This window comes from Misgurnus anguillicaudatus, chromosome 23 (assembly GCF_027580225.2).
Source record: "Misgurnus anguillicaudatus chromosome 23, ASM2758022v2, whole genome shotgun sequence".
Classification (NCBI taxonomy): domain Eukaryota; kingdom Metazoa; phylum Chordata; class Actinopteri; order Cypriniformes; family Cobitidae; genus Misgurnus; species Misgurnus anguillicaudatus.
In genome coordinates this window covers 9,637,092-9,650,654 of record NC_073359.2, presented here as the reverse complement: position 1 = coordinate 9,650,654, position 13,563 = coordinate 9,637,092, and the positions used below count along the sequence as shown (strand labels likewise).

Genomic DNA, 13,563 nt, shown 5'->3' with positions numbered 1-13,563 from the left:
TTAGTGTCCAGTTGGATCCATCTTCATATTCGAACCCAGGGAACAAACTTGATGATGAAAAAATTTATAAATCCTTACACTGCAAAAAAATGATTTTCAAGAAAAAAAAATCGTAGTATTTTTGTCTTGTTTTCAGTAAAAATATCTAAAAATCCTTAAATTAAGATGCTTTTTCTTGATGAGCAAAACGACCCAAGAAAACAAGTCTATTTTTTAGACCAAAAATATCAAATTTAAGTGATTTTGTGCATAAAACAAGCAAAAAAATCTACCAATGGGGTAAGCAATTTTTTCTTGAATTTTTCTTGAATTTTAATGTTTAAGAAAAATGTTCAAGATGTTTTGCTTGTTTTGTGCACAAGATCACTTGAGTTTGATGTTTTTTGTAAAAACTAGCTTTATTTTTTGGGTCGTTTTGCTTATCGGGAGGGGGCATCTTGATTTGGGAATTTTTAGATATTTTTACTGAAAACAAGACAAAAATACCAAGAAAGTCATTTTTTCCAGTGTGTAAGTCACTCTGTATAAAAGTGTCTGCCAAATGCAAAAATGTAAATATAAATGTACCCCCATGATTAATGTCCCAATGTGTGACGTTGAGGATATGTTGCTCTGAAATGCTGAAACATCATAGTCCCTTTTAAAGCTTAGTTGTTCGTTTTTTGTTGTTTCGCTTTCTTGAGACAGGACATCCATCATTTTTCTTTGCACTTGCTGTCGTGGCCAATTTTTTTGTTGTCGCAAGTGAATCAGCCCAGATTCAGGAATCTAATTGAGATGGTGAATGTGACTAAGTATTGTGAGGACATGGATGGTTTCAGATGGTTTCCAGCATCAACACACTGACAAGTCTTAGCAAATCTAGCATATTTTCAGTTGCAGAATGCTTGCTTGTCCATCGACCTCCTGTGTGTGCTATATTGCGCAATTTTTGTTTCTAGTTAATGGCCTTTTTTGCAAATAAAAGTCCCCCTGTGGTGAAAATGAAGTTTCTATTGTTGTTTATATGACTGTGGTGTTTCACAAACCATATGAAAATTCATGAGTATTTATAAAATTTGTGTTTTTCCCGAGGTTTGAAATCACCTTGTTTTCCTTTACAAACACGTAACCAATCACATCAACACAGTTGAACGTAAATCTCTTTTCTTGGACTACAACAAACACACGGATTGTAGGCAACAGTTTACGTACGGGGATTGCTGATATAGAAAAATCGACATTATCATTATTCCCCCCGCTTGGGACTCAGCCTGTAAGAGCCTTTTTACACCTGGTCACTTCATGTGTTTTCTCTGATCGGATTGCTATCTGATTTGTTAAAACTGTTCCATTTACATTTGCCCAAATAAATGCGTCTTGGCAAAACGGATATGAATCCGATCTTTTACCCCCGCCCAAAATGCAAATACACTATTTATTAATCCACCTTAAAGAACTTAATATGACGTTTATGCAACAATAGGCAGTCCTTACTGTATGTTGTTACAGTAGAGTGACAGCGCGGTGATTTAATGCAGGTCCGTGATGGGAAAAGCATTCACAAAACTCTATCTTAAAGTTTTATTTCTTTGTTTAATATCATTTGAGTTTGTCATTAGACTCTTACTGATTCTAGGAAGCTTTTTTACCCGCTGTCGTCGCTCCATAAAGCAACGAGCGTGACGTCTTTGTTTGCCTTTTTGACGGCTAACTTCTGGATGACGTGCTTACGTTTGGGAGGAGTTATGCGCTGAAAGATGCAGTTTCATCAACCAGATGTATTTACACTTGTCCAGTTTCATCTGAAATGCGTCCCAGACCACCTCCTGATGTGGTTTGAGCGATCGGATTTAAATCCGTCTCGAAAAGGTTTCGGAGGGCATTTACACCTCCCCTAAGTTAACTCCAGTTAGCATTGCATTGTGCGCGAATCTTTCAAACATGGTAAGGAGTGCCACATTTCTGGCTGACATTCAGGCCAATCACAACATACAGATTAGCTGGCCAATCAGGGACACAGAGCTTTTCAAATCGATGAGTTTTGTATAAATCCATGCGTTTCAGGAAGACAGTATATCTGGAGGTACAAAAATGTACGGTATGTGAAAAATAATTTTGAACCATGCAAACACATTGTATTATACCAAATACACAAAAAACGTTGTGTTTTAGCAATGAAGTAGGTGCCATTTAACTAATACAATTATTGACTACAAGGGGGACTGAAGCATCTTCGTCTGGAGCTGATTGTACAATAAAGCTTTTTTGTACAGATGTACACGTGTGTCACACATATGCTGTTTACTGTTACTGTGCGACTCCCACAATGAGCATCATGCATTTAAGATGCCCCATCAATTTAAAAATAACTTAAAAAAAACCCTTCAAAACGGCAGTGCTCATTTCTATTTTATTGCTTATTAGGGGTGTTTGAATTCTCTTACAGTTGTAAAATGCTGTTTCTGACCTCGATTGAAAGTCATTGTGTACATTGTTAATGCAAATCATTGTGTGTTAGAATTAAAGACATAACTTTTAAACCGTTTTCATGAGAGAAACGAATACAATTTCTAAACCAGCATAACCTTTCCAATTCTACCTATTTTTAAGATAACAAGATCCATTTCTAAAGTGCCTCTCACATTTCTTTTCTTCACACGTAGATGGCTGCCTTGCAGAGTCCGTTCTACGGGGACAAAATGAACCTGTACTCGCTGTGTAAAAAGATTGAGCAGTGTGACTACCCTCCACTACCATCTGACCATTACTCTGAAGAGGTATGTTTCAAACTCAAGATTTCCAAAAGCTTTCTCACTCTTCGCCATCTTCAGCGTTTCATTCTTGCAAAACACACACCCGCATACAAAACTTCTCTTTGTCCTTTACTAGATTGATTCACTCAAAAATATAAATTCTGTAACCGTTACCATTTATCTTCTATTTCTTCCAAATCAGTATGATTTTCTCTGAACATGTTCAGTTGCAAAACATTAAAGCTGCCCTTTTTCATTCAATAAAATAATCCCACACTGTCAAAATCATAGATGCCATACGACAGACTGTATTAAATTTAAGTTGTTTCTATTATGCATGCACTCTTTCAAATCATCACAGTCACAAAAAAAACAACAACATAAGAAACATATGGTTTGGAATGACAAGAAAGGGGACAGAATTTTCTTTTTGGGTGAATTCCTGCTAGTTGCATGTCCTCACCAGGCTTCTTAAACTCTTTAACCAGCAAAACCTTCTTGGCTGGCTTGTTGATGGTGGACAACAGTGTTCGGGACACGTCAAAGTTGCAGTTAAACTACAATAAAGCTGCTCTTTAGTTAAGCAAAAGATATTTTAAATATGATTAGATTTTCAAAATGTGTGAGACCACAAACATGATAAAAAAATCGACGATTTGACAAGTTTGTTTGACAGCACACCATGCACCATCAGAATAACTTCACAAACAACGCGAGTCTCAAGGGTGTCGCACACCGGACACCATGAATCTAAAAACAGAATACATTATTTTCTATGAGGTTACGCACACCGGCGGCGCCTGCTGGCAGCTGTCCGCTATAACTCAGGACGCTGCTCAAATCTTTGTCGCGCCACTCACATAGTTTAACATTAAATAACATCATATTTGTCTCAAATCGTTAGCGATTAACATTGGCTGCTAACGTATATTTTGAATTTTGAAGTAGACGCTATCTGACTAAGCTCGCGCTATTTAACGTGTACGATACCTTCGAGTTGTCCTAGACGTGACGTGGCACGGCGCTTCACGTTTGGTGTGCGATCCCCTTCAGCTAAGAACACAGGAGATCTCGCGATTTCTCTCTCGGCTAAACGCGACTTTACAGTAAACAAACATGGCGAACAATGGGCATAAAGAGATGGCATTAATACACAATAGACTGCTTTTTTACATTTCCAATGGCCATCTCCCTTTGGACTGTGCCTGCTGTGCCATGTAGTTGTTATGGTTTCTTTTATAAGCTCGCTTTCTGATTGGGTTTCGTTTCGTTTTACGTGACAATCTACAGCGTGTGTGTACGTTAGTCCTCGGGGTTTACCCTACACAACAAGATTTCTGATTTGCGATCCTAACGACCCTGATGTGCTTCCCAACAGATTCAGACGCTCTTAACGCACCGTGCACCACAGGAAAATCTGATTAGATAATCAGTGCAACTATGAAGACGATCGGGACTTTACCTTTGATTGTCGTAAGGGGTACAATTTCAGCCCGATTATCTTGTGGTGTGTAACCGGCTTTAGCTACACTACATCTTACAAATCAAAGTTGTAACTACATTAAAGCTATTAAAGTCACAATGAAATTGAAAAAAAAACTTTTTTATTTATTTATTTTTTTTTACAAATGACTTATCTGTGAGCTTCAATATTATTTTTTTAATTTATGTGTCCTCATAATCTTAAATCAAAAACGCAAATCTCCTCATCTTCTCGAAACGATCTCTTCTTACTCTCTTTACTGCTTTTTGCAAAAGATCGCAGCGATTAGAAAATAGCAACATAACGCAACTTCCAACCTAGGCATTGGGCCGGTTACCGGTGTCAAGGTATACCGCGGTTTTAAAGGTGCAGTGTGTAAATTTTAGCTGCCTCTAGTGGTGAGGTTGCGAATTGCAACCAACGGCTTAGTTCACAGCTCACCCTTTGCTTTTGAAACACATAGAGAAGCTACGGGAGCCACCACCGGAAAACATGTCATCGTCGGAGACAACTTAGTAAAAAAAATTTAAGGGCTTCTGTAGAAAAATGGCAGCACAAAATGGCGACTTCCATGTAAGGGGACCCTCTATGTATGTAGATAAAAACATCTCATTCTAAGGTAATAAACACATAACGGTTCATTATGAAAGGTCCTTATACACCCTGATAATATAGTTTTGTATATTATTTTGCATTTCAGTTAAGAGATCCTGATAAAAATTACACACTGCACCTTTAAAGAGTCAAGGTGTCAAAACCACTAAAATTTTATGTGATACCGTTTTCAAGGTATAAGCTGTGTTTACACAAAATTAAGTTAAATAATTAAGTTGATGTTTTTACATTTAATATTATTAATATTAATACATTTTAATTTTTATAATTTTTTTAAAGAATATTATAATTTAAGGACTTATTTTTGCCTGGCATACATGCTGTATGTTGCTTAAAAAATAAAATGTATTTTGTCCAGTTGAAAAATAGTTTGTATATGCAGACATTTGAAAATAACACATTTTAGTGCAATACCGCAACACCGTGATACCGTGGTATTTTTGCTTAAGGTTCTCATACCGCCAAAATCTCATACCGGCCCATGCCTACTTCCAACAATCTAATAAATTCTCTACCTTTTTAATTTCAAAAGCCATTTTACTTGGATATACGTTACTACTGGGAAAATAAAACAATCACTACTGCCGTATTTAAAGTTATAAAATTATGTAAATATAATATTGTAATAAGCACAAAAATACTGTAACATAACATGCTGTTAGTTAGTAACTCCACAACACATGTAGCACGGCTATACCAGTCCATCATCCAGACCAGCAATAACCAGCATGTGAATTTTCACCACGGCAACTAAAGGCCGTCTGTTTCCGTAACGTCCCATCACTCTGATGTCAGCTAGAGGAGGACCCTCTGAAATCCTCCGATAGATCCGGCAAGATCCAACCAAAGCTGCCATTATTATTATTATTATTTACAAGCCCAGCACAACTCATCCTCCATTCACTAGTTCCTTGAGCTTCCCACCGACCTGCCTCCCTCCCTGTCTGCGTGTAAACAATGCACCTGAAGGCGAAAGGGAAAAAACTGTCAGACGTTCATCTTTGGAGTGTCATTTACCGTCTCCTTGCATCTCACCTGACAGGCAGCCCCCTTTCAAAAACGCGACCGCATTTCTCTCTCACAAGAGCATGAATATTTTACATATCTGCATTATTTCTAACCCCGCCCCCTCCCTCCAACACCACCACCACCACCCCTCATTTCTTCTCCACTAATTCTCAGACTATGCCTGCATTTGCATTTCACATGCCGGGCTGATTAGGAGACGCCGCGCCATGCAACAGCAGCCAGGGCCCGGCAAGAGAGAGGCGGTTGCCATGGCGATCCGACACGGGGGCATCTTCTTTCCTTCCGCTTTTTCCTTAATGATGCTTCTGGTTGTCTGGGCTGGGTTTGTTTCTAAGTGTAGCTGCACCCCTCTCAATCCTGCTCTTGCTCCGGTGCGACTTAAGGGGACTGCGCTTGTGTGTGCTTGTTTTCCTTTTTCTGCATGTCGAATGTTTGTTGCCGAGAATTAACAAACATTCGCAGGGCCAGAGGGCATTTTGCTGGAAGATACATTGCTTCCAGCTTATCCCTTGGCTGTTGGAAGAAACTCTCCGCACGATGAGATCTGAGACGCTTGCCATTTTACTTTGTCAGTCAACTTGTTCGTCTTATTTAACCTAGCAGGGCTGCACAATTGGGCCTACAACAAATCACTTTTGATTATTTTGCCAAAAAATTTGATATGTGGGATATATGATAAAAGCAAAAACAAGAAAAATGCAATCATGCTGAAACTGCTTTCATGTTTAACAGCATATGTAAAAATGACAAATAAGTAAGTGATGTCTTTTGTTTCCATGTTTGATTCATATTGTGATGCCAGAAAGAAAAGAGATTCGGGTGATCATATAAGAATTATTTGAAGAGTTTGGTTCCAAAACCTCAAAACATGTTTAATTTTATGTTATCACGTTTTTATTGTTTAATTGTGCTACTTAGCTGCATTTTGATTGTTATTAATTGAAATGCACAATCAAAAAATGTGATTTTTGAAAATTTAAGTTATTGCGTTTTTTAAGCAAACTCTTTATTTAGACTACATCGACTTTAATAAAATTAAAAACAATTAAAAGAATGACTCTTATTCAAGACTGTCAAGACTTTATTTGGCCAAAAATCATTTTCCTTTTTTAATCATGATTACAAAATTCAAATATTCATACAAATTGGGTGACATTCTGTAAATGCACTGTAAAAAATATTTTTTTGTTCATCTTAAAAAGTAAGTTACCTGGTTGCCTTAAAAATTTGAGTAAATTCAACTTTAAAATATTAGTTAACTAAAAAAGTGTAAAAATTGTTGTCAGCTAATATTTTTAAGGCGAATTAACTTCTTAAATAAAATTTTAATGCAACCACACTGTGAAAAAAATGTCAAATTAACATGTAAAGAGTTTGGTTCAAAAACGCAATAAATCTATTTTGACAAATTTCGGTAAAAATGTGTTTTCTATACCAAGAAAGTGACAAGATGAAAAACACAATTTTCTGTTGCAAACTTTCACATAGCATCTTTAGGTTATAATAACATAAAAAATTTAAATCCATAATTTGATTTTCAAAGATTTATTATAAAAACGGATTATTTTTTCCGCAAAGTGCAATAAATCCATAACAAGTTTTTTTCCAAAATACTATAAATCTATTGAATCAATATATAAATGTGTCATTTAGTTGACTAGTGGTATACACTGATTAAAAAAATTGTAATTGTAAAAAATTACAATAATGGCATTAATCAAAACTAGGGATGCACCGATACCACTTTTTTTAGGCTTGAGTACGAGTACCGATATCTTTTCCCTGGTACTCGCCGATATCGATGCTTGTTGTACTGTTTTTTTCATGTGGCAGTTTTCTAACAACAACAACAACACACTTAAGGGGATCGCACACCGGCCGCGCAGCTCGGCGCCGCGCCGCGTCGCGCCTAGGAGAACTCGGAGGTATTGTAAACCGGAAGTGCACATTAAATAGCGCGAGCTTCGTCAGATAACGTCTATTTCAAAATGTAAAATATACATTAGCAGCCAATGTTACTTGTTAATGATTTGGGACACATATGATGTTATGTAATGTTAAACTGTGTGAGTGGCGCTGTGTGGCGCGACAGGGATTTGAACAACTTCCTGAGTCACAGCTGGGCGGCGCGGACAGGCGCCACCTGGCGGCGCCGGTGTGCGTACACTCATAGAAAACAATGTGTTACATTTTTTTAGAACGGCGCGGCGCGGCGCTGCGCGGCGCTGAGCTGCGCGGCCGGTGTGCGATCCCCTTTAGACTAATGAACATATCAGCATCTTTATTTTTAACCAATTCAACTCATATTATAAAAACAAATCATTCTTATGTGCTTATCATCACAAATTTTCAAAGCCAAAATTTCACAGTGTCCAATAACCTCCAAAGGGCAAAACCAAGGACACAAAGCTGTCAAAGTGCTAAAGAAATCACAGACAAGACAATCAAATTTGTCATAAAGTACGTCACGTGAGGAATCAGTACATGAGCTTGGTATCGGGCCCGATACCGATACTGTTATCGGTATCAAACCACTTACTTTGTCATATTAAGAACACTGTTATTGCTGCTGTCATCCGTAAGACGTCGTCGCTGAACTTTTTTGACAGCGATCAGCTGTAAAATGTTTTGGTCCTGTTCGATTTTTGTTGACTTCGAGTAAATAATGGAAAGTTTTGTTTCTTTGTTGATCACGAAGTACAAAGTAGATGAGCAAAACTAGGTTTTTGTGTGTATTCAACGAGCCACCATTGTTGTTTACAGTGTGTGGAATGGTGCGCTGTGATTGGTTAAGCTGGTTAAGCGGATTTATTGCATTCTGCATAAACGGAGATGTGGCGTTTATCGCGTTTTGGGAAAAAAAGTGAGAAATGATGACAGAATGACACGGCAGATATCGGATTTTGCGTAAAATTAAGAATTTACTTTTTATTACTGACCTGATACAATACGGATTTTGGTGGTGATGACTAATAAAAAAATGGCGTTTATCGCGTTTTGGAACCAAACTCTTAAAATTATTGTATGTTAATTTAACTTTACAAATTAAGTTTTAATTTTTACTTTTTTTATCAGTTATGCCAACTTATAACAATTAAAAGTAAAGTAGTAGTTTGAATTGACTTGCAAAGTTGTTTTAACTTTTACATTTTTTTATTTTATTGAACCCAGTTCTCTCTTAGCCGAGTATTTGCAGGAAACAGTAGTGCTCCTTCACTTTGAAGCATGCAACATATGCAGACCATATATTTATATAAATCGTGACCATCTGCGCTAAGCCATTCCGAGAACTTGCTTTTATAAGATTAATTGTGCAGCCCTACCCAGTGAAATAAATTCAACCTGAAATCTTAACTCTTTTATTTTTCTTCCCCCAAGCTGCGAAAACTGGTAGATATGTGCATCAACCCCGACCCAGAGAAAAGGCCAGACATCACCTACGTATACGGCATCGCCAAGCACATGCACGCCCTGACCATCGCAAACTGAGTCTGCCACCCACTTCTTCTTGCTCCTAATTCCGAAGGCATTCATCCGGCCCAGCCCTTCCCACAATTGTCATTTCATATGCTTGTTTCGCTCCAACATAACGCAAGTTGACTTTAAAGTACGAGCGAGGCATCGTATACATCACAATATTGTAAATACAGCACAAGGCCCTTGATTTATTATTAACAGAGGTATTTGGACAGTAGATGTAAATGAAATGCATGAGATGACCAAGAAGAATGGGGAAAATCAGCAGTGTTGTAAAATTTCATTTTTAAGATGTTGGTACAATGCAAAGATTGCGGTATGCATATATAGATAGATATACTTCCTGTTTTTAACTTCTATCACCACATTAGCACACAATTAAATCAGATGTTTTTATCACCCCACCATTCCCCTTTGTAAAACTATATAAGACTAACTATATGGGCTAAATAAGTAGTCCATCTCTACTAAACCTATTCAGCGGACTTCAGATGTTCTGCTGGGTCGACTTGCAAAATATGCATTTACTCAAAGTATTCAAACTTGTTGGGAGATACATAGATTGTGCATTTAGTAGTTTTAATGTTTATCTTATGCGGCTTTCACATAGGACGCGTTGCGCTGCGCTATGGAACTCATTCATTTCAATGGCTTACGCCGCGCGAGGGCGGTTTGTTGTTGCGTCGAGCAAAGCACGGGCGCAGCGAGCGCAGCGTGCGCAGCTTGCACTCACGCCGCGGTCAAAGTTCAAAATAGTTTAACTTTTGCTCTGCGCTCTGTGACGATTACCCGTGCAGCCAATAGAAACGGGACGTCCAAAGAAAATGGACGAAGAGCTTATAAACGGGTCTGGCCAGCAGAGCACAAGCGTCACACCGCTTCCAATGTGAAAGCCGCATTACCCCCCACTGCCCCTCTCACACATGTATATATTTATTGCAATGCATCCTGGGACTGTTTCCTTAAAAAAAAAACACCAATGAAATACAGACCTTTTTACTTCTCACTCCATTGATTTGTACTTTTTGTACGAAATCTATCAAATAAGTGCACTATAAAGAATTGATACTACCGTTTATCACGACTAGTAAAATAATACAGTGCATATTCAATACGGATATCATCACAATGCATCCGGCGAATTCTTCCCACGTCAGCACCTCGGTGGCTGCTACTTGAACTTCAATAAATGATTAATGCAAAGGTCTTGCATACAATGCAGTAACTTATAAATATTCACATATCCTCCGTGCCTTCAGATTTTCGAGAGTGCCTTGTTTTTCTGCACAAAGGAAAGCCTTTCTTCTTGTAAACCAAATAGTTTGATTTTACGAAATACGAAAGTGTTTCTCCAACTACATAATTCAATGGGTTTACAAGTGTCGTCGCAATACCTGTACGTTTACAAACAAGTTGTATTTTAGCGATCACATGAACGCAATGCAATGTATGTCTTCTTGGCCTTGTACAATTCTGCTCTGTTCACTTTTTGAAAACATTTTGACCTCTTCCAGACTGTAATCTGTGTGCTCTTGTACGGCTTGTGATCGTCGGCAGACTCGGTCTAATATAGGTTACACAAGCGTATGAAGTTATACTATACAGACAGCAGCTATTATGCGGCACCTTTTGATCATGCAGTATGATTTGCTGTGATGTACCAAATATAAAATGGTATTTGTTTTAAAACTTTAGTCGAGAGCATTAGTGTTTACTTTTTTTTATTGTATTTTGCAATAATCACATGCATAACGTTTTGTTACCACGATAACAGATTATGCTTGTTGCCGGAAAGACAATAGTATGTGAGAGTACTTAAGGATCATTTGTTTAAGTCGTGGCGATGAAGATCGTTCTGCGTGTGCCTCAACAGTGAGATCTAGTCTCTACTACGGTTGTTTTGAGGATTGTACGGCACACGAATTGGACACTGACTGTCTACCAGACTATTCGTTCTCTGCTTTCACCCGTATCATTTGGATGGTGAAGGAAAGGCAACTTTTATTTATTTGGTTTTTTTTGACCGATGTTTAACATTCAAGATGCACATTCATACTTTACATGCTAATTGAAATGAAAAAAATTAAAGAAATACTATGTTAACCTTTTTCACTCTGGTCTTTTTGATGTTTTAAATTGTTTGTATATACTTTTTTTGCACCATTTTGTGATAAAATGAACATAACATAAGTATGTTTTTAAGTGACCTTTGACTCAAAAATGTTAATTCTGTCATCTTTTACTGACTCGTAAGGCTTTAAAATATTGTAATGAAAGTGAATGGGGACCAAGTCTGTCAGTTACTAAAATGAAAACAAAAATGATTATTAAAGTGTTTTTATATTTTGATTTGTCTTTTGTCTTACATTCCAAATCATTCTTACAGTTTTAATAGATCGACTGATACATCGAGGAGACCCAACTTAAACAATATATGATGTGATATATAGACCACTAAGGACCCCATTCGTCATTCACTTTCATTATATACTGTATATATAAGGCGTAAGGTAACCAGGTTGTACATCTTTCTATTAGCACATGCCAATCAATCCCCTAAAGCCCCGCCCACTCCTATTTGTTACTGTGTTTATTTGTGTCTTAAACAACTGGCTTCAATAATCTCCGAGCTTTATTAGTTGGCATGTTGCATTGTGTCGCGCTCATGCCCCAGGGTCTCCGTCCGGCTTATTCCCACTAGGAGAAAGATCAGCACGGCAACTATTTTCCTGCATTCTAATGAATTCCTTGAGGAGCGAGGTTCAATTTCATCACTGGAAATTGCTCCCTTGAAACCGCCAGAAAACGAAAACAAACTAAAGTTAACATCACAATTGATATCAGGCATATTCTGGCTGTTTGCTTGTAAAAGTTGCAAGTAAAGACAATATCTGGGTAAACAATGACGTAAACATCACTTAATGTTTGAAGTTTTTGACACATATAAATCTTTAATGAATATTATATGCTTAAAATTAAAATAAACTAAAACATTCAAATGAAATTAACTTAAATTGATTAATACATGGTAAGCAGGTGTCTCCAACCTTTTTGTGGGCAACGGATAAAACAATCTGGAGGGCTACTTTTTCATAGTCTGCTCAAAACTTTTTTGTTTGACTTGTTTATGTTTTAGTATTGTTTAAAATGTTAGCGTACGTAAGCCAAGCTAATATGAAAAATATGTAATACATAAATATTAGAATTGAGACTATTAATAAAATGTGCTTTGGCACCACGTTGGAGACCCCTGATGTAAAGAATACCTATAATAATTTATACCTGAATATTTTGGTTTTTTTGCTTTTTCACAGAATAAGACCTAAATATTTTTTATAAAATGTCATAGAGGCTTAATTTATAATGTTGTTTTGTTGCAAATGATAATTTTGTGAAGGCACCGTTCAGGTGATCAGTGAACCCTCTTCAGCACATTTTACATTTGACACAGTAATGCGTGTCAAAAAACGCAATTTGTGTGTGTTTCTGTGGAGAATCAAGTTTGTTATGTTATAATACCTACCATTTATAAACCTAAACGTTTTATAAATTATTTAAAAATAGAAAATGGAGAGATGTCGGACAGAGTAATTGATATTACAAATTATTTCAAGTTAAATCAACTTTAAAGTCGGAGCTGATGTTCTAGTGGGCAGTGCTCCGACATGTGGTGCTTTCGCACTTTCGGCGACCCGAGTTCGATTCCCGACTCGTGGTCATTTGCCGATCCCATACCCCTCTCTTCTCCCTGTATTTTCCTGTCCTCTCCTAAAAACTCACTGTTAAATAAAGGCAAAAACTGGCCAAAAAATAAAAATCAATATAGAACACATATTTTGAAATTACAACCACACACATGACGGGCACATACACGTTGTGACGAACTTCGCATCGAGGGCCCTCAAAAAAAGAGGTCACCGTTCGCCACTTATAGAGGTTTAATTTATAATCTTGTTTTGTTGTAAATGATAGCACAATACTAACAATGCATGTCAAAAATGCAGTTTGTGTGTTTCTGCGGATATTGTGTTATTGCGTTAAAAATACCCACCATTTATAACACTAAAAGTAATAAATTATTTAAAAATCTGAAAATTTTTGAGCTCAGTTAACTTAGTGGAGATGTTGGACAAAGGAATTGATATCACAAATTATTTCAATTTATATCAACTTAAAATGAAGTTTATTGGACTTGTTTAATTATATAGGAATTACTAGAAATTT

The 13,563-nt window shown here is 37.0% G+C and overlaps 1 protein-coding gene across 1 annotated transcript in view; it reads left to right on the top strand.

Moving 5' to 3' along the window:
* nek7 (NIMA-related kinase 7) overlaps positions 1–11,447 on the top strand; it is a 94,025-nt gene extending 82,578 nt beyond the window's left edge. The window contains exons 9-10 of the mRNA XM_073861613.1: positions 2,646–2,759; positions 9,241–11,447. Coding sequence (XP_073717714.1) covers positions 2,646–2,759; positions 9,241–9,351 — 225 coding nt within the window. The 3' untranslated portion in view covers positions 9,352–11,447. The remainder of the gene's footprint in view (positions 1–2,645; positions 2,760–9,240) is intronic.
* Positions 11,448–13,563: the final 2,116 nt, after the last annotated feature.